General features: G+C 39.0%; 1 protein-coding gene across 3 annotated transcripts in view; it reads left to right on the plus strand.

The window, feature by feature from the left end:
* The window catches only part of dicer1 (dicer 1, ribonuclease type III), a 39,391-nt gene extending 15,072 nt beyond the window's left edge, over positions 1-24,319 (plus strand). For 2 of the 3 annotated variants that reach the window (XM_044047228.1, XM_044047229.1), the window contains exons 15-30: positions 508-583; positions 706-845; positions 1,192-1,371; positions 1,489-1,702; positions 2,872-3,025; positions 4,138-4,320; positions 4,781-4,886; positions 5,483-5,658; positions 6,442-7,189; positions 7,622-7,768; positions 9,695-10,330; positions 11,682-11,937; positions 13,159-13,427; positions 15,780-15,942; positions 16,417-16,492; positions 17,700-24,319. In XM_044047228.1, coding sequence (XP_043903163.1) covers positions 508-583; positions 706-845; positions 1,192-1,371; positions 1,489-1,702; positions 2,872-3,025; positions 4,138-4,320; positions 4,781-4,886; positions 5,483-5,658; positions 6,442-7,189; positions 7,622-7,768; positions 9,695-10,330; positions 11,682-11,937; positions 13,159-13,427; positions 15,780-15,942; positions 16,417-16,492; positions 17,700-17,865 — 3,690 coding nt within the window. In that variant the 3' untranslated portion in view covers positions 17,866-24,319. Of the gene's footprint in view, positions 1-473; positions 584-705; positions 846-1,191; positions 1,372-1,488; positions 1,703-2,871; positions 3,026-4,137; positions 4,321-4,780; positions 4,887-5,482; positions 5,659-6,441; positions 7,190-7,621; positions 7,769-9,694; positions 10,331-11,681; positions 11,938-13,158; positions 13,428-15,779; positions 15,943-16,416; positions 16,493-17,699 lie in introns of those variants that run through there. The other variant, XR_006361962.1, reaches the window with a different exon arrangement.
* The last annotated feature ends 1,487 nt before the right edge of the window (positions 24,320-25,806 follow it).

Here is a 25,806-nt window from a genome sequence, read left to right on the forward strand (position 1 = left end):
AATATATACTATTAAATTTATAGTATTTTTCACTAATATATTCAATATAATAGATATAATTATCAACACAACAGCCTTTAAAACTAGGAAAAGTCATCATACATACTGTACCTTATCATGATATGATAGCTAAGACTATGTCTTGTACCATATAGATAAAAATAATGCCCTTCATGTGGATGTAGCCGCCAAGCAGCCAAGCAATGCATCAGTCTTTGCATCAAATCTTAATGTTTCTTACCTAAATAACCCAAAAACCCCAAAATGTCTCAGTACAGTTATCAGCATACGGTATAAGAGTTTACTCGTTGATAGGACCTTGTCCTATCTGTTGTATTTTTTTTTGGGGATTTCCGGCCAACTCTCCATGTGGTATCCTAGATACCAGATTGTCCTAATATTGCCCAACTCTAGAAGCTACGCTTATATCTGCACAGTGCCTTTTTGAAGAAGTTTACCCCATGTCACTTCAGGTTCATTCATCATGGATATGTCATGTCTTGACAGGGTCCGACAATGACCTGCGCCAGACTGGCAGAGAAAGCTGTTGCACTACTTTGCTGCGAGAAACTCCACAAATCAGGTAAAGTTGATTTTTTTTGACAAATGCAGCTTTATCACTGTAATATTCACTTTCAGCCTCTGTAGGACTTGATGTTACATTTATTTTAGCTTTTTATTTATTTATTTTTTACTTCCTCCCAGGTGAGCTGGATGATCACCTGATGCCAGTGGGGAAAGAGACCGTCAAGTATGAGGAGGAACTGGACCTTCATGATGAAGAGGAGACCAGCGTTCCAGGACGCCCTGGTTCTACCAAGAGGAGGCAGTGTTATCCAAAAGCTGTAAGAAAGTTATTTCTGCTCATCTTTCGTACACATAGGCTTACATGACTACAGGTCTACAGATGTTTTTTTTAAGGCCGATGCCAGAAATCAGCGCAGTTGATGGCTGATAATTGATGCTGATATTTTTGGTCTATATATTTACCTGTTTTTTTATCCTCCTATCTGATAAAATATTACTATTTCATGATGACAAAAAATAAAAGAAAAAGCATATGCCTTTCCCTCAGTAACCAGTTATTGAACAACACTATCTCTCCAATTGTGTGTCTATAGTTTGCTTTGTAAGTGTCTTTGCTGAAATTCATTTAAAGTCTTTGGCTTCTTCACCTCCTGTCTTTTTCAGATACCTGAGTGTCTGAGGGACAGTTATGCCATATTAGGGCATACATACTATCTGTATGTGATTGGCATGGTCCTCACCACGCCACTCCCAGATGAACTGAATTTCCGCAGGAGGAAGCTCTACCCACCGGAGGACACCACCAGGTGCTTCGGTATCCTGACTGCCAAACCCATACCTCGAGTACGCTCAAAACCTTTTTTTCTTTCTTAGGATTGCGATTAGCAATATTGTTTTTTTATGTAATATCTAAGACACTGTCTCATAAATAAAGACTTTGCTGCTTTTCTTTGGATTCAGATCCCCTATTTCCCTGTGTACACTCGCTCGGGTGAGGTGACGATCTCCATTGAGCTTCAAAAGTCTGGGTTCACACTCACCACCACCCAGCTGGACCTCATCACCCGCCTGCACCAGTACATCTTTTCCCACATCCTCCGCCTGGAGAAACCTGCACTGGAGTTCAAGCCCACGCTGGCTGACTCGGCTTATTGTGTTCTACCTCTGAATGTTGGTAAGTAAGATCTCCTCTCAGGCTACACACATTATTATGTTTTGTTTCAAATGCATCAACTCTGCTGTAAATGTGCCTGTCAATACTACAGTGTGTTTGAGATCCGATATTGGAGAAGTCGAAGAGAAAAACCCTCGGAATAGGCACTTCTAGCAGAAATGCTATTGGAATATTTGATGTTAATATTTGTTGAATATTGGAATATTCTAAATTCAAGCACATGAAAGCTAGTGAAAGTAATGTAGGGTTCACAGTGTGTTAAGCTAAGAGGAGCAGCTGCAAGATGCATTCAAGAAACCTCTTAAATTTATAAAGTGCTTGCTGTTTTTTTATAAATGCAATCATTGATAAAATATTGGTTTTGTGTCTTTTTGATATATTGCTGATTGACTTTTCATAATCGAATTATAAAATATTTTAGAACGGACAGGCAAAAACTGATGACACTGTTACCCATACTCCCCCCAATTGAGATGCACAGATGAGCTGTAATGTCATCCGCACCCGCTGCTAAATATCAATAATCCACTCGCCATCCACCCGAAGCAATGATTTTTGCCAACCGATCATCTTATCGTAGTAGCAGTCTGCTAAACATATGGAACACAGCAGCTGCACAGATCGTCTAGGTCAACTAATTTCTGCCTGATGAAAAATAATGTTTTTAGATCTAATCAATATATTAATCTACGTATTAATTATTTCAACCGTGACCTGCCTGCAATTCGTCCAAATATAATTTTTTTTCACACAATCCACCCTCCCCATGGATTATCCGCGGTATCCATGGGTGCAACTGAGCATCTCTACCGCCCAGTGTCAACATTATATACAAATCTACTTTCAGCCTCAGTTTCTTCTAATTATCGGTCTAATAAAATGAATCCCTGCTCTTACTTTTCACTATTGTTCTTTCTGGGTAGCGGTACCTGAAACTACAGGGGAGAAAAATCTACTTCATGTTTACACCAGCACATGCGTGCTCAATGTATGACTGTTACTTGATGTTTTCAGGTGTGGTTTTCAAATGAAAACATGGTGGTATGGATGTAGCCTCTGTCAAATCTGATGGACTACTTTACTAGATGTTAATATGATAGAGATGCTACACCTCGTCAGTTTATTGCTGTTGACATTTCCTCACTCTCCTCTCTTGTTGCTCCGTTTAGTTGGGGACTCCGACACTCTTGATATGGATTTTAAGTTCATGGAGGATATAGAGAAGTCTGAGGCCCGCACTGGCATTCCTACCACTCAGTACACCAAGCAGAACCCCTTCACCTTCAAGTTGGAGGACTATCAGGATGCCGTCATCATTCCAAGGTACCAGTGACTGCACCACAGGACTAGAATTAACCTCCCTGACCAAAAAATTACTTTTTTACATGATTAAATTAGTTAAAATGCATGATGGCATCAATTCACTGTAGCATGCAACAAAATATAAATAAAGGTCAGCTTTGTTCAAAATCACACAATACTGATCAAGCTTATCAGCTCCTTGCAACCGTCTCTGTTTTTCTCAGTATATTCATGTTAGTGCTGGGTGGTATGACCAAAAATGTATGTCATGGTATTGTTCAAAATTTATACAGTACAACGGTATATGTTTAGGATATCATTAAAAAATGATATCCTAAATAATTCGTATTTTGTTTTTTTTTTTCCCCGGCAAAGTTTCTGTGCTGTAACAGGATGTGATTTTTTTTATATCAAGACTGAGTTAAGCAAGGCAGGAGCACAACAGCAACATAGTGCTAGTAAAGCAAGATAGCTGAGTATGGCTGGAAATGCAGAGAAATGCTAATGTGTATTTTAGGGAATAGATTATTATTGCAACTTGGAAGTGGAGGTGTGGGGGTTTATTGATTTGGTAATTACTCAGAATTCCTAAGAGTGGGCCACAGAAGTTCTGCACAAGAGCTTCAAACACTAATGGTGACTAAATTGACATGCAATGTTCTTAATTAATTAGGAAATCAGATTTTAATGGATATGAAATTTCCATTACTGGTTCAAAAATATTCATACTGCTCAAGGATAATGTGTTTGTTCTGAACAGACCTTTAATCTAAAATCGCTGACCAGATTAGTGTCTGGCATTAAAATGTACATAGATTACATTACAAGATTAGTCAACAAACAACTGGCATGTTTGACATAACTCGAGACGGGACAGACCCACAGAGGTTAAATACAGTTTCCCACTAGTTTTAATTTGATGTGTCTTTGATGCTTCAAGAAAACAATCATTTCCAGTTTCCTGAAAATACGATGACGTGGATGACTGAGAAATGTCAGAGAAACTACATATGACGATATTGGAGTTACTACTAAAAACTGTTGTTTTTATCAGATACTGTACAATTGATGTGTATAAGTTTGTCTGATTTATGGCTCAAGTCATGCAATAACTGTTAGTGTTCTTTGTCCAGGTACCGTAACTTCGACCAGCCTCATCGCTTCTATGTGGCCGATGTGTACACAGACCTTACGCCTCTCAGCAAGTTTCCTTCACCCGAATATGAGACATTTGCTGAATATTACAAAACCAAGTACAACCTGGACCTGTCCAACCTGAACCAGCCACTACTGGATGTAGATCACACCTCCTCCAGGTCAGCAGCAGCATGCAAGGCTTATGACATCAAATGTTGCAACAGTCTGTTCTTTGACTGGTTCTCTGTGTTTCATTGGTTCATGGCCAGCCTCATGATATTTTACCTCACATGTGATGGTCTAGTAAATGCTGTGAAAGTGTGGAATATGAAAGCAGTAACTGACTGTGAATGAATTGTCTCTCTCTTGTGGTTCGTAGATGTACTGCAGAGTAGAGAGGGAAAAATTTGGCTATGGTTAAATAATCTAATAATCCACATGTTTATCAGAAACCTGAATCTTGGCTAATCTGACAGTAGTCGAGCTGAAAATTAGGCTCATGGTAGGAGCCCTGTTTCTACAAATGTCAAGAATGAGTTGAACAATGAAATGATCCCTGGTTGTGCTGCATTGATTTGTATACATGAAGTGCATCTGTTGGACATGTATAAAGCTGGAACTCTTCTTTTTTTTTTCCAGACTGAACCTGTTGACCCCTCGCCACCTGAACCAGAAGGGCAAAGCCCTACCGCTGAGCAGTGCAGAGAAGAGGAAGGCCAAGTGGGAGAGTCTGCAGAACAAACAGGTGATGCTTTGATGTCATCTTATTGTCAATCAAATGTTAATAACTATTGTTTTATTTGTTCTAGTGGTGCTGCAACCTAAATTGTATTACTGAAATGACATGCCCACCAAATTACACATAGCAAGTTAGCTACATCGTGATTGAAATTTGCAAATTACAAAAGAAAGTCTCTTGTTGAACACTAAAACAAGAAGTTTTCCGTATGTTAACCACAAGTTCTATTAATCTCAAAGCATGGCCATAGTTTGTCATGCCCTTCTCAGTATATTTTTGATAAAAGGAAGTATAAATAGGCCAATGCAGGGGCTTGTTTGTGGAAGTCTCAACAGATAAATACAAATAATTGTCCAATCAGTTTCCACAAAGAGCCAGGTCTTAGATTTGTGTCTAACCCTCTAAATTTGAAAATAATTCTTAAATGATGAGGAAAAGGAACTTGAACTATTTTAGCATAATAATGCATCATAACAAAACGTTGAAATGGGATAAGCCTGAATACTTGCTGAACACAATTTTCCTACATTTTGTGTCTGTGTCCATTTGCAGCTACATCACTTTTATTTCTATGAAAACTGTGGTGAATGTTTGTCTGTCAGATCCTGGTTCCAGAGCTGTGTGCCATCCACCCCATCCCTGCCTCCCTGTGGAGGAAGGCAGTGTGTCTGCCCAGCATCCTCTACCGCCTCCACTGCCTCCTGACTGCTGAGGAGCTGAGAGCCCAGACAGCCAGTGAAGCTGGAGTGGGAGCTCAAACCCTCCCTCCTGAATTCAGGTCCCTGCTACTATATACAGAAAACACAAGTTAACTGTTGATTTAAAAAATGTTGTTATGAGTTAGTTCAGTTGTCCTTAAAAAGGAGCAAGCCCCATATTCTTATACTTTAATAGAAAGCTAGAATTTCCGATCTAAGGAGTTACAGAGTTTATTAGTTTGGAAGTTGGAAGGCAACTTCTAAATCGTGAAGAATGCATGCATGAAAGACATAATATTGATAAATTCTTAAAGTCATGGTTCAGGTTATATGAGGTACTCAGTCGGTATTAAAGGTGAGAGAAATCATCCATTTTCCGATGCATTGCTATTCTGTCAAACTATTTAGAATCAATTATGAAACAGTAGGATTGTAACTGTTTGAATACACAAGTGTACCGGACATATTTTTGGTACACTCTTATTATTTTCAAAATATGTCGTGTGGTAACCACGCTACTGTAGAGCGGAACCGACGGAAAGGGATTCCACTGCATGTGTGCTGCGTTGTGCGACGGCTCCTATTCCACTGTTGCTGTGTCCGCTCAATTCAACCAACACCCAACTCAGTCCAAATTATTTCTGAAAATGCTCATAACAACCGTACTGGCAGCATGCAAATGTGTATGAAAAACTTGATAGAGAAAAAAAGTCCTCTACATAGATTTGCTGTATGCATGTATGTGGAAAGGTGCTCTATAAATACAGACCATCTCTTAGAGGTTTTTTTTCACCATATCGTAAGACTTTGAACATTAATGTGAGGACTTATCCTAATGTATAGATGGTGTTTGTATTTTGTAGGTATCCAAACCTGGACTTCGGCTGGAAGAGATCTATTGACAGTAAGACATTCATCTCCTGTCCTGAGTCCTGTAATGAGGATAGTGAGGATAATGAGGGTCACTGCACACACCAGACTACAACCCCTGACACCAGTAACCTAACACAACTCGGCAGTCCCCACTCTTCTGTACCTGAGCATGGACCTGGTGATGCCACCTGCACCAGAAAACTCACTAATGGCACTGCCCCCGTCGCAGACTGTGAAGAAGGCAGCCATAAAGACGAGCACCTTCACCAACACGATAATTGCCAACGCTCCCAGCCCAAGTTACCTGCGCTGGAGAGCCCCCAATCAATGCAAACCACTACCTCAATTCCTGTACAGCCCTCAGACAGCTTGAATAAGCCCAGCTCCAGTCCTCCACCGCCTAGTGACACATGCACACCAGAGAGGACCTCAATCCACACAAATAAAGCTACCTCAGTCTGCAGCAAGGCAGCCACAGGTTCCCATGCTCCCACAGCACCTTCCACTGACCCTGCCCCCCAGCACAAAGCCCAGACAGGGGACTCCTCCAAAAGTCTGGGACCCAACCCAGGCCTAATCTTGCAGGCCTTGACCCTATCAAATGCAAGTGACGGCTTCAATCTGGAACGACTGGAGATGCTTGGCGATTCCTTTCTTAAGCACGCGATCACCACATACCTGTTCTGTACCTACCCTGACGCTCATGAGGGACGACTCAGCTATATGCGCAGCAAGAAGGTGAAATTTCATGACTTTATTATAACAGGCACTATTTTAACAACAGTAATGTGCTTTCAGAAAAACTTTCAGTCCTGCCTACTCTTACTCAGTGCACCTCATTACTACACATGTTTACTGTTGGGTTTAATTTGTGAACTGCAAATTACTAGCATACTCATTGTATACAGGACATCCTGAACTTCAAGTCGTCAGTGAACTTAAGTTTAAAAGGTCCCAAATTTACTCTGTATGCATAAGCAACCCAATTTGAATGCACAATTCTAGACAATAGATGGAACATGCTGGGAGCTTGGACTAATATGGACTTAGAAACTTTTTTATGAACTTTTGTAGGTATGCAGTATGCAAGAATGAGATGCATGAGTGAAAAAAGTTCCAGAAGGTCCTGTGTTACTGACGATTGTGTTTAAACCTGACTTTGTTACCCAGGTGAGCAACTGTAACCTGTATCGTCTGGGGAAGAAGAAAGGCCTCCCAAGCAGGATGGTGGTGTCCATCTTTGATCCCCCTGTTAACTGGCTGCCTCCTGGTTATGTGGTCAACCAGGACAAAAGCTCTGACAAACCGGATTCATCGGTCAGTAAAGGTTCTGCTTAACTATTAAATGTTATTCACGCTACAAGATTTTCAGCCCTGGTTATTGACGAGGTTTGCATGTATTGGCTGATAAGTAAGCTTTAGGGTAGTAATGGTTGATATGGGTAAGGATATAAAGCTGTTCTCTGGACTCTGGTTTTCTTTTGAGATATTTGTGCTTCTCAAGAAGAGTGACAAAACACTGTAAGTGCACTCTAAAAATAAAATATTTAATGTTCATGTATTACATGATCTTAAAGTACACTTATTGCCTTTAGGTTTTTAAAGTTAAATGAAGGATATTTACGTGGGTTAGAAACAATGGCGATGACTATAAAATTCTGCTATAACACAAATAATTGGGCTTATTTATTGATAGAAAATACATGGAATCGACGAAAAGTTAATTCATAGATTATTCTTGGATTCTGAGTGGTATGACTCTGTCAGACCACTAGAGGGCAGGCTTCTACCTTGTCTGTGGACACATAACTTTTGTCTAGGTCCACAGCCCATATCATGCCGATACAGTATATTCTTGAGAAATATCTCTAGTGCCTACGTTAAAATACACCATCAAAGATCCTCAACACTTGAGTGACTCTATTATTGCAGTTGTTTGTTCAGAACTGTACACAAAATACAAGATTTATTATAAATCGTAGCCAATTTTTGTGTTTTAAACCTGTTCCCTGTTGTCTTTCTAATTGCTGGTTTTGCAACATGTCCTCACACTTAAAAGCCCTGTTAAAACACAGTAATCTGCTTCTGTGTGTCTCCTCAGCTACACCTGTACCACAAAATATGTTGATACAATCTGTCTTAAGACAAGCTATTTACCTGCATCCATACCATTACACCTAAAAAGGAAAAACATGACCATTTGGATACACTGGGCATGTGTATGTCGGTGATACCAAGATGTTGATTATCTCCTTTGCAATTGTTTACTTAGTTTCAGAAAGTGTTACTGACATGGGAAAACAGAGTAAGGAATTTTTGTGATGAGACCAATGACGCGGTGAAACAGAAAGTAGGCGTTAATGTAACCAGTCAGGAATTATACTGTCATTTTCAAAGGTCAACATTTCTGCCCAATTCAAATTGGAGAAAAAAAATAGCCTGATTTTTAAACTAAAACAAAGCCAGGATTGTTTACAATCTTTATTTTTCTCAGTCTCAAAAACATTGAGGTAGTGTGTCCTTGGAACACAATTTAACATTTTTAAACAAAAACTGAGTAGTGTGTTCATGCAGCTATACATTTTTCCAGCTGTGGTGCTGTTTACATAACATATTACGTATGAGCATCAGAATGTTTCCTGGTTCACTTTCTTCATCCACCTGGTTGCTGCTGTTACACCTAGAAATGAAAATAAAAATAGTTTACATGCACTACAACTTAAGTCACAAGTACAAAGTACAGATATAAGGGAGCAAAAGGAAAAACTCATCAGAAAAATGCATAGACGTACGGAAAGCACAGATACATGAGAAGATCCTCTTCAGTACACTACGTTTTTGTTGCAATTAGGGATTTTCATCTGCGTTGATTTAGAGTGGCAAAAGAGCATGGTGTGGAGTGTTATTGCACTCCCAAACCCAGTTGGGGGGCTGAACTGGGCCACATATGTGCTGAGGTCACTTGTGGTTGTGATAGTGGGTTGCCATTCTCTGCTGTGGCCTTGTTCCCACTATGGTGTTTCATTTTATCAGTTAGTGTGACAGCCTTAGTATTTGTTCTTTGTTACTACCGTCCTCTGTGCCTCTGCTGAATGAATACAGAGGAAACACTAGCGCTGATGTATTAGTTACCGTGTTAAATACACAACGGGTGTTGGTATCTCTGCAATTGATTAAATGTTTTCATGAAGATTTTTCTTCTTGACTGTCACTCTGTTTTCCTTGTTTGTGTCCTTCATCCAGGACAAAGAAGAGCTTTTGGCCAATGGGCAGTCGGACAACGTCTATGACGAGGATGATGAGGAGGGAGAGGAGGTAGACGAGGACGGTGATGTGATGCTCAAGGATGAGCCAAAAGATGACGTCAACATGGAAGACGATCTGGAATACTACAAGGAGCACATTAAATTCATCGATAACATGTTGTTGGGATCTGGCGCCTTTGCTAAGAAGATCTCTTTGAATGCTTTCCCTCCCTCTCCCACTCCGGCCTCGTGTTCCTCACCCTCTATGGAGTCTCCATACGAGTGGAAGGCCCCCAAGAAGCCCCTCCATCCCACCTCAGCCCACTTCCCCTCAGAGCCAGCATCCAGTGGGCCATCAGTGGAGGAGTTTGACTACAGCTCGTGGGATGCCATGTGCTACCTGGACCCCAGCAAGGCTGGAGAGGAGGATGACTTTGTGGTGGGGTTCTGGAATCCATCGGAGGAGAACTGTGGAGTTGAGCTCGGCAAGCAGTCGATCTCCTATGACCTGCACACAGAGCAGTGCATTGCAGACAAAAGCATTGCTGACTGTGTGGAGGCTTTGCTTGGTTGCTACCTGACCAGCTGTGGAGAGAGAGCAGCCCAAATGTTCCTTTGCTCATTGGGCCTCAAGGTGAGCGATGACCTAACATACTGTTCTGTGTCAGTATTGCGCTGACAATAATCAAATCTGAATAGGAAAAAGCCTAGAGTAAATGAAAAGAGAAGCAAATGAATACAGGCTAAAATGATCATCGTAAAAAGTTCTGCTCAAAAACATAAGATATGGGCATACAGCATGTAATTCCGTTTTATCAGCAAGATGGTTGTAATTATTGCTGGAAATCCACAGTAAGCTGTAGGTTACAGAAACATGGAAAAGGGTAGACAGTGTCTTTTACTGTTCTGTTGAGTAGTTTGGAATGTGGTGTGTGCACTTGATAGGAGAATTTTAAAAACAGAAAAAACACTGTCAGCAAATCACAAAATGAGGGAAATATTAGCTTCTGCTAAACCTGAAGTGTGGTTTTATAAGGTACTTAACAGATGGTCAGCGCCGACTGCACAAAATGTGCTCCATGTGCTGGTACTTGTAACAAAAAGCTCACGTAATAACATAACTCAGCTTATGTCTACAATATTTTAAGAAAAATGTTTGCCTCTTTATTCTGCTGTGGACATCCTTTTCCCGCTGGAAACTGAAGTTTGTATTACTTTGTAAACCGTGTAAATCAGCATTAGTTTGCAGGGACACAGGAGCTGCTTGTCTATTGCTGCCTCATCCGGTAAGTTTGTCACTTGGGTAAATACGAACAAAGCATTTAAAACATGGAAGGCACAAAATAATACATTAGAACTTACTCGAGGAGGCAGCAGTGGATTAATTACTCCTGTATGTTGTGATGTAAGGTTGCAGATTTTCATTTTACAGTCTGAAAAAGATGTCGAACAGCAAGGTAAAGTGGCAGTATATATATATGTGTATATGTGTGTATATATATGTATATATTTGTGTATGTATATATATATATATATATGTATATATATATATGTGTATGTGTATATATATATATATATGTGTATGTGTATATATATATATATGTGTATGTATATATATGTGTATATATATATATGTATATATATGTGTATATATATATATATATATATATATATATATATGTGTATGTATATATATGTGTATGTATATATATGTGTATGTATACATACACATACACACATATACATATTTACAGAAGCATTGTTGACTTAAGCTTGCACAAGTTTTATTAGGTGAGCAGCATAAGCTCTAGCTAAATCAGTTTTCTTTGTGTCAGTTATCCTTATTCTAAGATAGGATAACCATGCCCAGCACTCTGCTGAGTCATAAGTCAAATATAATTGATGAAATGGTGTATTTCTGTTAAACCACAAATTATGTTAACTGTCCTGAAGTGATGAGCATTTCTCTTTTGTTTTGATAACAGGTGTTACCAGTGGAGAAAGGGGCCCTAATCAGAGCTCTGGTACAGAACTGTCTGACCATAGCCACTGATCTTTGCTATGGCTGGTTAAAGATTCCACCCCGTTGCATGCTAGCCCATCCAGACGCAGAGCGGACTCTCAACCACCTCATTTCTGGCTTCGAGAACTTTGAAAGAAAGATCAACTACACCTTTCAGAACAAGGCTTACCTTCTGCAAGCCTTCACCCATGCTTCCTACCATTACAACACAATCACAGGTTAGAATTTGTCTCTCTGTAGATGAAAATTTACTTGGTCGGATTTAAATTTACTTGATACCCTCAATAGTCAGATACAGCAAGTTAGACAATATCTTATTGCAGCAATTTAGCTACAGCCACTCTTGCAACAGCTCTTTAAGGGCAACACCGTCTGATAAGCAACCAATGCCGTTACCATTGTTTCTGTCTGAACCAGTCTCGATACGAGGCAAAGTCTAATGTGGTTGCGATGCTGCCCTACTTTTCTATATGATGGCCTTGTTCTAGGGCTGCAACTAACAATTATTTTCTATAATTGATTATCTGTCGATTATTTACTTGATGAATGGATTAATCATTAGCTTGTGGTTGTACCTGAGGCTGCTGACGTTGCCTTGGAGGTTTTACCAGCATTTCATAGTATAGACACTTCTCTGGCACTGGACGATCTTCTTAACGGTTATTATCAACAAAGTCAAATAAACAGACAAAGAGACGCTTCAGTGGCTTTTTGAAAATCTAATGCTTTTAGCCACAGTGCATTTCCTTATTCCTTGGAGCAGGAAAACACTTTGTATGGCATTTCATATCCACATTCCGGCCTTATTTGCGGCTGATGATCAATAATTACTGTTCAAGTAAACCCTCTCACTTAAACCAACTGCCGTTATATCAACCCCTGACAACCTCCTCTATCAAAGTTGTTGTCTTGCTGCTGCGTAAAGCTACACAACTATCTGCTGACAAAGGTCTTTCACATAAATGATAGCGTCAACTTAGACGTTTCTGCTGAAATTAAGGTCTATAGAGCAGCAGCTCAGGGTAGGCAATTGTTTGGACTCCTGCTTTTTGAGAGTCCCTGCCTTTAACAACTGGAAAACTGTCGAAAGCAGAAGAGACTGCACAGTTTTGTTGCTGCTTTCACGTTAGCTGTACTCTGAGCCACCAAGGTATTTCCGCTCATGTAGCTCATGTACGTCAGAGACATTTACACTTCTGTTCTGCTTACAGTGCGTGTCCACCACCTCCAAAAGTGCCTCCTTAGCAGATGTGTTAAACTGATGGGCTTAATCAGCATTGTGTGAACTAATTTGAAAATTATTTGAATCTAATGGACATTTGTTTTTTATATCAGTTACACGCTGCAATTTTATGTCTGAGGTTGTGACACTGCAGTGAAATTGTATCAATCACTTCTGTGAAATTAACCACAAGTTTGTTATTTTGCTCTCTCTTCAGATTGTTACCAGCGGCTGGAGTTCCTTGGTGATGCAATTCTTGACTACCTCATAACAAAGCACCTTTATGAAGACCCACGGCAGCACTCTCCTGGTGTACTGACCGATCTGCGCTCCGCACTCGTCAACAACACCATCTTTGCCTCTCTGGCTGTCAAATATGACTACCACAAGTACTTCAAGGCCATCTCACCTGAGCTTTTCCGTGTCATTGATGACTTTGTGCAGTTTCAGCTGGAGAAGGATGAGATGCAAGGCATGGACTCTGAGGTGAGTCCTGTTTCTCCTGAGAACAATAGTCAGCATCATTTCTGAGCAACAAAGCCCTGAAGTAAGAAACCTAATCATTGCTGTTGTCATCAATTTCCTCCATAAATAATAGTCGGAATTAAAAAGCTCTGCCTGAATAACAAAACACTACGTTTTTACGAATATGTTTCAATGTTTTCAGTACTTAAGCGAAAATGCAGTTGGATTTAATTTGCCGGGAAATGGCCATCTTGGCATCAGATCTGCTCTTTCTGCTTGAGAGGTATTTTTATGCCTTGGGGACAGCAGGCACGTACAAAAACAGCTGAAAGAAATGTCCGCAGTAATATGGTACCACTTCACTGCTCACTGTTCATCAAATGAAAATAACAACAATATTATGAAACTGAAAATGTAGCTTGCCATAAAATAAATGAATAGGCAGTTTCAAAAGGTTTAGGTCTAAAAAGTTGAGAATTTTAGTAACTGGACAAGTTGAATCAGTGCATTTTTGACAGACATTCACACTGTTGTGTACTTATGTTACATGTCATTAGGATTGGGCGGTATCCAAATTTTGATACTGTGAACCTTTGCCACATTTTACTGTGCTATATAGTATTACTGTGACAAATTAAAAATGACGTCATAATGCTCAGAGTTAGTGCGGTATTAAATAGAATTAAGTAAAAAAAAAAGTAACAATGAATAATAAAGGCAGCAGCAGCAACAAAACAGTTGATGCTCCCAGTTGGCAATTTTTTTAGGACCTATCAAAATATAAAATTACCCATAGACTGTTTATTTTCTTATTTTTCCAAACCTACCAACATTTTACCCTCTTCTCCTGCTTGCTCCTTGTGGCCCTAACAAAAGCTGCTACTGAACAAGTTTTTTCTTGTCACAGATGCCTAGGGCAATCTATTTTTTTTAAATATGTACTGTGCCTGTTGCTTGTCCCTCCCAAACAGGCGTACCATGTTGGCCTTTAACTGTATTTTGTATAATTTTTACTCTTGTGTCCTCAGCTGTGCCCAGGCTCAAGGAAGGTGTGTCATTTGCGCATCAAGTATTGCCCTGACTCACTTTCATATTTACCCTCCACCATCTGGCACAGCTGCAGCTTGTTGTGTTTTTCTCACACTTGATGCATGGCCTGACAACTTTTTGGCTTTTTATCCCTTCTGAGTCTCCTCAGTGGTCACATGATGACATCACATCCACCAACTTTATTAAATGTAAACTCCTGAACTCAAAGAAAAAATATACTATACTAGGAAACTCTGAAAGATTAGATATTGGTCCATAAAATCCTTAGATCTATTTTTAAATACATGTCACTTCCTGTGTCCTCTGCACACATTTTTGCAGACTATTGCAGTCACTTGAGACTTGACTGTAACAGTCTTGCATGATCACAAGTTATTAGCTCTGTTTGTGGACAAAACACGACATTTGAGATCATTTGGTAGTTTGAGAAATACTGATCATTACATTTTTATTGACCAAGCAATTAATCAAGAAAATCGCCCGATTTCATCCACCCATCTTCTACCGTTTTATCTTCCACATGAGGGTCACGGGCAGCTGTGCCAATCTCAGCTGACATGGGGTGATAGGTGGGGTACACCCTGGACACTAGGGATACAACAATATTCGGTATTTTACCGAACTGTTCGATACGCCCTGTTCGGTTTATACACAACAGCAAACAGCGGTATTTCAGCCCCTCACAAAACTTTATCAAAACTTTGTACAGTACAGCCGTAGTTGTAGTTTGTAGTACGTAGTTTCTGTGAGTGGGTAACATTTTTGTTTATTTTATTGGATAGTACTAAACTTTATATTTAATTTGTGTTGTTTTATGTTTGCTGTTTAATTTGATCTGATAGTGCACTATTGTTTAAATAAAGTTTATAGTTTAATTATATCTTTGCTTTTAATTATTTTTACAATGCAATATTGCCATTGCTAGTCTGAGTACTTTTATATTAAGATATTGATGCATACCAAAACCGTGGGAAGTACTCATAAAGAGTCTAACAACCGTCCGAATCAGGAGAACCCAGAGAAACCCCACACACACTCTGGGAGAACCTGCACCGATTAATCCATTTTGTAAAAATAATCATTAGTTTCAGCCCTATAAAACTCGAAGGGGGGAAAAAAGAAAACTGACCCACAGACGCAGGCAATTGTGTTGGAAACTCATGTGAATATTTGTTGGATAATTTCCAGTGACTGTCTAATAGCATTTTTACTTGAAATGCCTATCCTTGTTAGACAGCTTAATTAAATGAATGAGTATTATTGTTTTCCGCATATCACTCAGCTGTAACTGTGTGTTTTATGATTTGGATATTTTTCCATCAGCTGCGGCGCTCTGAGGAAGATGAGGAGAAGGAGGAGGACATAGAGGTTCCTAAGGCCATGGGTGATATCTTTGAGTCGCTGGCTGGAGCAGTTTACATGGACAGCAAGATGTCACTGGAGACAGTGTGGCAAGTGTACTATCCAATGATGAGGCCACTTATAGGTGAGGAACAGTCACATCTATTTATTTATAATGTGGTTTTTTTTGTCATGGTGATTAAGCAGTTGTTTGGTGCAGGATTGTTTTCCTGTTGTATTGGAATGTTTAATCATTTAATATTTTGCGTCATAACTAGGGAAGAAACAATAGACAGTAAAATTGTTAATATTAGTGTCTTGAAAATGCTGTCTCGCTCACTAACTTACATTCCAAGTGCTGCAAGGGGGGAGTGTGCATCTTTTTTCATTCCTGGACCTCACAATTATTTGCCATCTTATTTAAGATTCCTTTTTTTCACTTGTTCACTAAAAAACATATTCTGTTTGAAATCCAAAACAAATAGTTTCTTATTAAAAGTGATATGTTTTGAGCCCTTGTATGAGTTTAAAGCTCTAATCGCAGTTATTTAATAATGAATTGACAGGAAATGATTGTGTTGTCTCATACTTACTCAAAATCTTCTGTTCCCACTAACAGAGAAATTCTCTGCCAACGTGCCACGCTCTCCTGTGAGAGAGCTGCTCGAGATGGAACCAGAAACTGCCAAGTTCAGGTACAAGATCAGCACTTAAACACACCAGTATTTGTTAGATTTTTTTGTAATTTCAGTCCATTTAGAGCTTTAGTTGTTTCTAAAACATTTTGAATCATATTTGCCTTCTCACATGATAGAATCAATAAATGATGTTGTCTTGGTAACATGGAGGGATCCAGGGCCTGTATTAAGTGCAACCATTCAAGTAATTCAGACCATATGATTTAAATTCGCACCTGATTTTACAGCTGAACATGTGTGTTCACTCGAGACAGATTTTGAAGGCCCTGTAAATTAGATTCATATAATTGTTTGTAAACACATTTTATGAGAACATTATTGCTGAACATGTTTGGAAAGACTGTGATCTATTGATTAATAGAGCGATACCTATAGTTTTCCATCACTTTGACTTTCACCACTGTAGGCAAAGCCACACCCCCTTCGCTCATTTAGACGATAGACTGTGAACACCAGGGCTGGGCATCACCAGAGACACCACGATATGATATTGCTATATATTAAGTACTGGCACGTGGCACCATCTAGGGGAATGAAACGTCAATAGATTTTTTTATGCTAACCCACAAAAAGGTTTAATGTTTATTAGAGCTGCAACTAACAATTATATTCACAATTGATTAATCTGTCTATTATTTTCTCGATTAATCGCTTGGTCCGTAACACATCAGAAAACCTTAAAAAATGTTGAGTGGTGTTCGTCAAACCTGGAAATGATGATGTTCTCAAATGTCTTGTCCACACCTTGATTTCTTTATCCATAGCAAAGAAATTAAGAAAATAAAAATAAAAAGCATTGAACCGATTCATCGATTAATAATCGCTGCATCATTGTTTCAGCTCTTTATTTGTAACATCAGTTAAAAATGTATATGCTAAAAAAAAAAAATTGATAGCGATATAATTTTCCCCTCACCCCTAGTTATCACATTATTTTAGCTGCAAACTGAGCTAACCTTTGAATAAACTGAAAGCTATGACGGCAAAGGTAAGATATTATTTATGTTCAGTGTGGAAGTAACACTTCAATATGTATAGCAATACTGATATTGTAATATAGCTTTATGTCCCATAAACATATGGGTGCCTACTGGCCTGGCACACCAATTGCCAACTACAGAGCACACAACACGGGTTCATATGGAGACACTTCAATGCTCCCGATGATGTGAAATTGACTGTGTTACCTCTGGTGTGTTTGCAGCCCTGCAGAGAGAACCTATGATGGGAAGGTGCGGGTAACGGTGGAGGTCGTTGGTAAGGGCAAGTTTAAAGGAGTTGGTCGCAGCTACCGGATCGCCAAGTCTGCAGCGGCACGCCGAGCTCTGCGCAGCCTCAAAGCCAATCAACCTCAGGTCCAAAACAACTGAGCTCCTCCTCCGAGCTCTCAGCATTAGCACCTAAGCTATTGATGCTTCAGAAGAAAAAGAAATGTTGTAGGCTTCCTTACAAGATGTCAATGCTAGCTCCTGTATCTCCGGCCTGCTATGGCACAACCCAAGACAACCAGGATTATGGTTTGAAGATGCAACGAAAGAAGCAACTGATCTCACAGTGAATTTCACATTGGATCTTTTTACCCCCCCCACTTCACCTTTCTTCTTTTTCTTTTGCGCAAACACAATCTTTCCTTTCCCTATGTGTTTTGTTTAATCACATGAGTGCTTTATTAACATTTAGCTAAGTGGGTTATTTTTTTTTTTAAAAGGTCAGGTCGCAGTATCCTATTCCTCATTTGTTTTTTTTTAAAGAAAAAAAAACTCTCTGCAAGGTGAGGAGGCTTAAGCTTATTGTGTAGTATTAGATTGTACATAGTTAAATCAAAGGTGTAAATTAAAGTATGTAGAAGAATAAAAGAAAAAAAACAAACAAACAAAAAAAACTCTAAACTCCACAGCCTGTGCACTAGTGCCAGTCCGTTTGATGGCGGTTTTTGAAAACGCTAATAGCAGACATGGCTAACAGATACCACTGGAACACAACGCTGGTGGCCCTTCTGTCTGAAATCTGTCTTGAAATGGTATTCTTACATTTTTTTTTTTTTGCACTTATTCCACTAGGGTCTGTTATTTTTGACAACTGTGTGGTCACACTGACACCAAAATCATATTTGTAGCAAAGTATATAAATATATATAAAAAAATATAAACCACATTAATGATATTCTTGGCCTTTTGTTTGCTAAGAGTTACCCTCATATCCTGCGACACGGATAGAAATTCCAACATTCCCTGTTAATGTAATTTAAAATTAGTTTTGATCCGCACTTGAAGTTGCATGTTCTTGTAGCTTATGTATAAACCATGACAACTGGATGGCTTCTGCTAATGATCAAAAATGTATGGATATATCTAGAGTGTCTGAAAGAAACTTTCATTAGACGTTCATGGCATTATCTTGGCATCTGGGTTTACCATGTTTTGATACCAAGAGTGAGTTGATTTGAATTGGTGATTCTTGCTCGTTCAGTCTGTTTCCATAGAGTTGTATCGCTCAGTTTTGATATAAAAAAGAGAAGGACAGACATATCACTCATACAAATGTGCTGCAGAATTTTCTACAAAATTGGATACCGGTGTTAAGTGCATGGAATCTTTTTCAAAATCACTTCACCTTCTTTTGTGAGAAAGGCCAATTCATTTCAACACAGTGTTCCTCACATCCCATGCCTACCAAAGCTAGAGAAGATTGGGATTGAAGTCAATTCCTAGGGATAAGGATACCAATTTTTTTCGTCTCCTTTCGCTAAATGTCTTTTTTTTCGTTTGTGTCTCATCAAAAATCCCCGTTTCACCTGAATACCTCAGTTAATTGCATGCATCTTCTCTTTGTCTTTTTTTTGGTGCTATGTTGTTGTATTAAGCTTGAATTTCTCATCTTTTTTTGCACTGTAACTATAATACCTCTTTTATTTGACTTTTAAATTAGTTTGAAATCTGTTTGATTAGGTTGTCTTGTTTGTCAGCCATCAAGTCGTCGAGGTGAATTGCATTGTGTCATCCCTTCCCCTTTCCGTACTTGATTATTTTTCGATGGTGTGAGTGTCGCCTGCGACTCTTTCAACAGCTATTTGTGTATGTCGGATAAAAATCTGTTTTGGAATTCTAGGCTTAAAAAAAAAAGATGAGAATCAGTGCTTGTAGAGGTAATCAGATTGCACTCATACGTTTAAAAATACTGCCCAAGTCGCATGATCCCACAGTAATACTTCTACCTCAAAGGACAAGTGTGTGCTCAGTGCACTGTGAGTACTGTACCACATACATCTTGTATACAGTACACAACACTGATTTAACAGTCATAATAATTAAGTTGTAGTATTAGTCTCAGTTGAAAAGGAACTTGGCTGTATGTTTTCATCTTATGAAAACCAGTATTGATTTCTGCAGCTTCAAGGTGGAATATAGTTTCTCACAGGGTCAATACATTTGTCTACAGTTAAATTGGATAGAAATGGATGCAACATACTGCACTTTGCTATGTTTCCAGACTCTGGCTTGCATCAAATATCTATTATCTATGATCTAAATGCGTTGACTCAAGTATACATTTTAGGACATATGGCTGCTCCAATTATAGTCAGGCTAAAATAAAAAATACTTGTTGCTTCTGCAATGTTCTCCACACTAGCTGTAGAAATCTGTGACTTTATTAGGTTCTTTTTTTAAATTCAAAATCCAGCCAGAATTCACTCAAATCAGTTAATTTTTTTTTAATATTTTGGTAAAAAAAAAAAAGTCATAATCATGACAGCTAGTGCCAGTAAAGGCTGTTATGCATATTGTAGCCGGTCACACAATATATGCATCAAGTTTTTCACAAGTCTTAAGAGGAGAAACTGCAGAAATGACAGACCAGTATTAAGCTTGATCTTATTTCTCTCCTTGTCTTCAGACTTTGAAGCTAAAAAAATAAGATTCCTGTGGAAGTAAATCTGACGATTTTACCTGGATATTTTGAGCTAGTCCCTCTTACAATGTGTGTAATTTAATATAGGTCTGCAATGATTATTCAGTTATAAATCCATTACTAAATTAATCATCAACTTCTTCATAGTCAAATAATTGGTCTCAGTGTTTTGTCCTCTGTTTTTCAGCTTCTTAAATGTGAATATTTTCTGGTTTCTTTGCTCCATATAACACGGTATTCATTAAAACTGTATATTTTAGGATTGAGCAACACTGTTCGAGAAGGCAGGCAAATTAATAATTTCCTGAACTAACCAAGAGTTAACATAGTAAACAACCCCATTTTAATGCAGCATGTTTATATACAGTGTCCAGCTTTTCCTACAGTACTTGAATGCAACTGCCAGACTGGCTACCAAAGCAGAGGCTCAATAACAACCTGGCACAGGAGTGCAACCTCACATCAGCCCTCTACTGTATATTTACATACAACACTTTTGTCTCCTGATGTCGTGTAAAGCAGAATGTTGCATATAGCACCTTTTTTCTAACACTTTAAAAAAAACAAAACTAAAAAAAACCTCCTCAGAATGAAACTTAAGTACGCCGTTCTTCAGGTTTTGGAGTGCAATCTGTCATTACTTCAGGTAACTGACCCTCTGTATTGACCTTTACACACAAACCCTCAACACTTAGTTGTGCTGTTTGATATGATTGTGGAGGATGTGGCCGCACGCACACACACTCATGGTCATTCGCTGGCTTAACACACTCGTAATCAGTGAAATGCCAGGAGCAACAGAGGGAGGGATTACTAAAACAAGAAACAAATGTGAAATCGCTCATATGGTGCCACACCCACTCTATTTTTTGTTTGCATTATGAAACTAAGGGTCACGCATAATCTTGTCAGCCACAGGTGATGTCAGTATCCAACATATGTTTTTCTTTTCTTTTTTCCTGTATTTTATTTTGAAAGCAACGGTGGTGGTGTGTTGGAGTGCTGAAGATTAGGTAGTCCTGTGTTATTCAGAACGGACTACATGTTCTACTGGCAGAGTTGTTTTTTTTTTTTTTTCCTTTTTGTACATGTAGCACAATTGAGCATTGCACTTGGGCACCATACTTTACCTCACGTCAGAGTGCGAAAGATGGAGGATACAGAAGTGTGTATATGATGATGATGCCGCCGCCGTCATGTTAAAGAGGACTTGTGGTTCAGTGTTCCTTGCTGTTTCAATTGCTGGTACACACAGCCCTGTTTTAAATGGATATGAGAGAAGGGGGGGTACATATATGCCTGCATGTTGACATCTGAAAAATACACTGAAAAAAAAAATCTTTGAAATTTGGGGGTAAAAATTCTGACTGACATCCTGCCTTAAACATGTTTGGAACACTCTTTGGACTACTATTGATATGGATCAGTCAGTCCGGCAAAACTCCCAGCCTGTATTCTTCTCCCTTGGTTCACCTTTATTTGGAACTCAAAGGAAAAATCCACTCAAATACTGGAATCGATTTAGGGAGAGCGATTAATCAGGCCAATATTTGGCTTTGTTTTTTTTTTTAAAAAAAGAACGTCGACTGATTATTTTATTTATATGCCAGTTATTGCAAATCGTACAGTTTTGCCCTCAGACACTTGGTAAACGTTAAGTCACTAACTTCATCCTATTTTTTTCCAATGCAAGAAAACTATAGTATATGCACCCACAAAAACGTATAAATTATAGAAAAACCCAGATGTGTCAACTTCTAATTATGACTGCAGACGTCAAAGCTAAAATACCTATCTCCCAGTTGTTTTGGAGCCTTTTAGTGGCTCGTAGTTGTCTTCATTGGGCAAACGTCTAGACAAATATTTCCCCTGGTCTCCTCTCTCTCCTCGTCTGAAGCCTTTTTAGTCAAAGAACTGTCTATTTCTACCGTAGACATGTTGCTATGCTGTTGGTGTACACCAAAGCAGCATAACTGTCGATTTGTGATGTCAGGAAACTTGCACTAAACAGCCGGTTGTGAGTTTTAGGCAGGAGTGTTTAATTGTTGTGCTCGTCACTTGAACACAGGAAATAAAGCCCATTTGAAGGCAGCATATTTATCTGCAGGGTCAAATATTTCTAACAAGTCCTCGAATGCAACTGTAGGAACAGCCAACAAAACAGAAGCTTGATCAGCTGTGTATTTAACATGCCTGATATTTTCAAGAGGTTTTAGTTTTTTTTAACCTTTTTCAGAACAGAAGTAATGTGGCCAAAATGGAACTCAGCCCTAATGTGTGTTCCTTTTGTATACAAACATGATATCACAACTATTAGTGAGATTTATTGTTCAACACTGTCTCCTTTTTTGGAATCCCAAAATCTATTTTACAGAAAGTTTTAGTAGACTGACGCTTCAAAACAAGACCCAGCCTCAAATGTATATGACGCACAGTAGCTCTTTTACAAGTCAGGAGCGCACACTGCCATCTCACCTCATAAAAATCTACGCCTGTTTCAGTCTCCGTCATCTGAAGAATGTTCTTAAGCCGTTTCTTGCTGTTTCACAGCCTTTTTCTGGCTGCAAGCGCAAGTTTGTGTCACTCGCTCTCCCACGCCAAATTCCATCGAGAAAATGAGTGCTTTTTACATCAAGACACAGGAGCTGTTGATCCATGTTCAAACGTGTTGTTTTATAACTTATGTCAGTGATAAAAACTTGTGTAAAAAAGGCAGCATTAGACCAACAGCTCCTGTATCCCTGTGAACTTAAAAAAAATAATAATTGCTCTATAGACTTTGGTGCTGGAAAGCGAATGGTTTACAAAGAGACACAAACTTCACTTTCCAGTCAGAAAAGGCTGCGATAAAGCAGCAAACACACTTTAAAGATATCACAGACTTCAACAAGAATAGATTTTATTAGATGAGCCTTTTGTGAAGTGACTGGAAATTAGTTTTTCCTTGATTTAATGCGTGTAGTCATGTTTCTAGTGAGAGTGAGCATGTGTCGGAACCTCAAATAAAAAAAAACAAAACAACTATTCCTATGCAGAATAATAGACCTGAATTTCTTGACAGAAAAACATTTACAAATATAAACGTCCTTTATAAGCTATATGAAGAACAGCACAGCTTTATGCAGTAATTATAAGCATATTAGTCATTTACTGTATTTCTTCTGCCTGCATTGAATTTAACCCTAACCCTGTTTATCCAATGATTTTGTGTTTTAAGCCACTTTAAAAGCTGATTAGTATCAAAGGGACATGGTCTATGGAGAGATTTAGCTGTACGTTCAGTCAGTTACTGATCTTAAATTAGCTTTTCATCTTCCAGTGTTTAATGTTATTTAAAGTTATCTGTTGACAGCTGTTGGCTGCCAGCCATTTTCAGAGCAGTGGTCGAATTGACGTCTGTAGCAGTCAATGGCAGCCGATGAGTTAAAAAAAAAAAAACTACTACTACTACTTTGATTGAGAGGCTGTTAAGACTGTCCAACAGTCTCCACAGCAGTGTATTTGGGTGGATTTTTCCTTTACGGATCAGTCACACTGTGTGAATGATGCCGAAGAGACGGTAGGATCGGGGTGGGAGGAGAAATATCAGTGTCCTAATGCCAGCACGGAGAACTGACGGAGACTTTTTCTCACGCAGAACACCAGCAGAGCGGAGCTAAACTGAACCAGTGATGGACTGTTGTCAGGATATGAGGAATTATGGGCCATTACAACCTGCAGCAAATGTTTAAGGGACATAGAATAATATGGAATAGTTAATGAACTACTCACTCATACTGTAATACCGTGCTGCAGTGGTTTGCGGTCTGCACCTTATGGATCACAAATACCTTTGAATTTTGTTTTTCTCTTCTTTTTTAAAAAATAATTGTAGCCCTGTATATCTACAATAAAAGTAATGGTATGGTCATTGAACGTGGCTCCTGTGAGGTCATTGGTGTTTATCGGGAAAATACGAGCTACATGGATGTGCGTGTGTTTGGTTTCTAAATAGATATTGTTGAAATAATGGAACGTTCCCTTTGCAGGTGATGGATGTGACCAGTAGTGAGCTTACAGCGCCGCCATCAGGCCAAAAAGTGCAAAAATGTCCACATTTCGAGGAATAGTGCAGAAATAAGATTGTAGAGACAGAGTATTACTAGTGCCACTGTAGCTGTTGTGGGTTTGATTCTCGGCTACGTTAGTGCTGATGTGTCCTCGGGCAAGACACCTAACACCACACTGCTCCTGACGGCTGTGCCGGCAACATGTGTAAGGGTATGAAAGATGTAAGTGGATGGATGTGAATGTAGGTCATCCAAACTGGAAAAGTGCTATATAAATAATGTTTGTTATTATTAAACCGTTATATTTTATCAGATGAAGGAAATAAGAGAATTTGGTCCACATATATGGGCAAAAAAAAAGTCCTATGTCAGTCTACCATCTTTACACACATAAAACAACACACAGATATCTGAATGACTTAAACCTGACTTAAACTAGCTGTACCTTAATCCTGACTTAAAAATCCAGGAGATACTGATTCAAATAGGTCATAGTAATTCTGAGTTTCTTCATTCTTCTTTTGTCACGGGTTTTAAATCAATAAAAAAACAATGAAATGAATTCAAGGGCCTCAAACTGAAAAAGATTTAATCTAACAAAAATAGACAGAAAGAAAATAGAATCAAAAGATTAAACCGATAATAAGCGTCATATGTAGATAATTGTAATTTTGTGTGTGTTTTTAGTAATTGTTGGTTTGGTGTGTTTGAGTGCTCATTGTTACTATTACACAGCAAACGTTCCGTGACATTTGTATCTGTGTATGGTTCAAAGCAAATACTGATACTGACATAACGGTTCATTAAAAATAGAACTACATGGTTGCTTAACGGTTGGTTGGTTGGTTACCGGGATGTTGGTAACCTGCTGGTTTGGGTGCGGCGAGACCTGTAACGCCTCCTACAGGGGAGTGGGGTGAACAGTCTGTGGTTGGGGGCACTGTGTTCGTTGTCGGCCTCAGCTTGACGCCGCCTCGTCTCACTCACAGAGCTGTGTGAGTGAGAGGGTGAGGGTGAGAGTGAGAGTGGCTACAGCCAATTACAAAACACTTACTCGTGCCTGTAGCAAGGCACCTGTCAAGTTCAATTACTCCTGTGTGCTGAGATGTAAAAACTCACATTTCCACACATCTGATGATGTGATAAAATGGTGAACATAAAATTGTATTAGGGTAGCCTAGAAATTTAGACTCTGCGAGCTGCAAAATCCAAACTCGGGTTTGACCAATCACGTCGTGTAGAGAGATCCTCACGTCTAGGAGTGGTGGTTCAGTGATAAAGCCAGTCACCTTGTTACTGGAAGGTTGACGGTTAAATAACTGGCTCCACTTGTCTATATGCTGATGTGTCTCT

The sequence above is a fragment of the Solea senegalensis genome, linkage group LG16 (assembly GCF_019176455.1).
Source record: "Solea senegalensis isolate Sse05_10M linkage group LG16, IFAPA_SoseM_1, whole genome shotgun sequence".
Classification (NCBI taxonomy): Eukaryota; Metazoa; Chordata; class Actinopteri; order Pleuronectiformes; family Soleidae; genus Solea; species Solea senegalensis.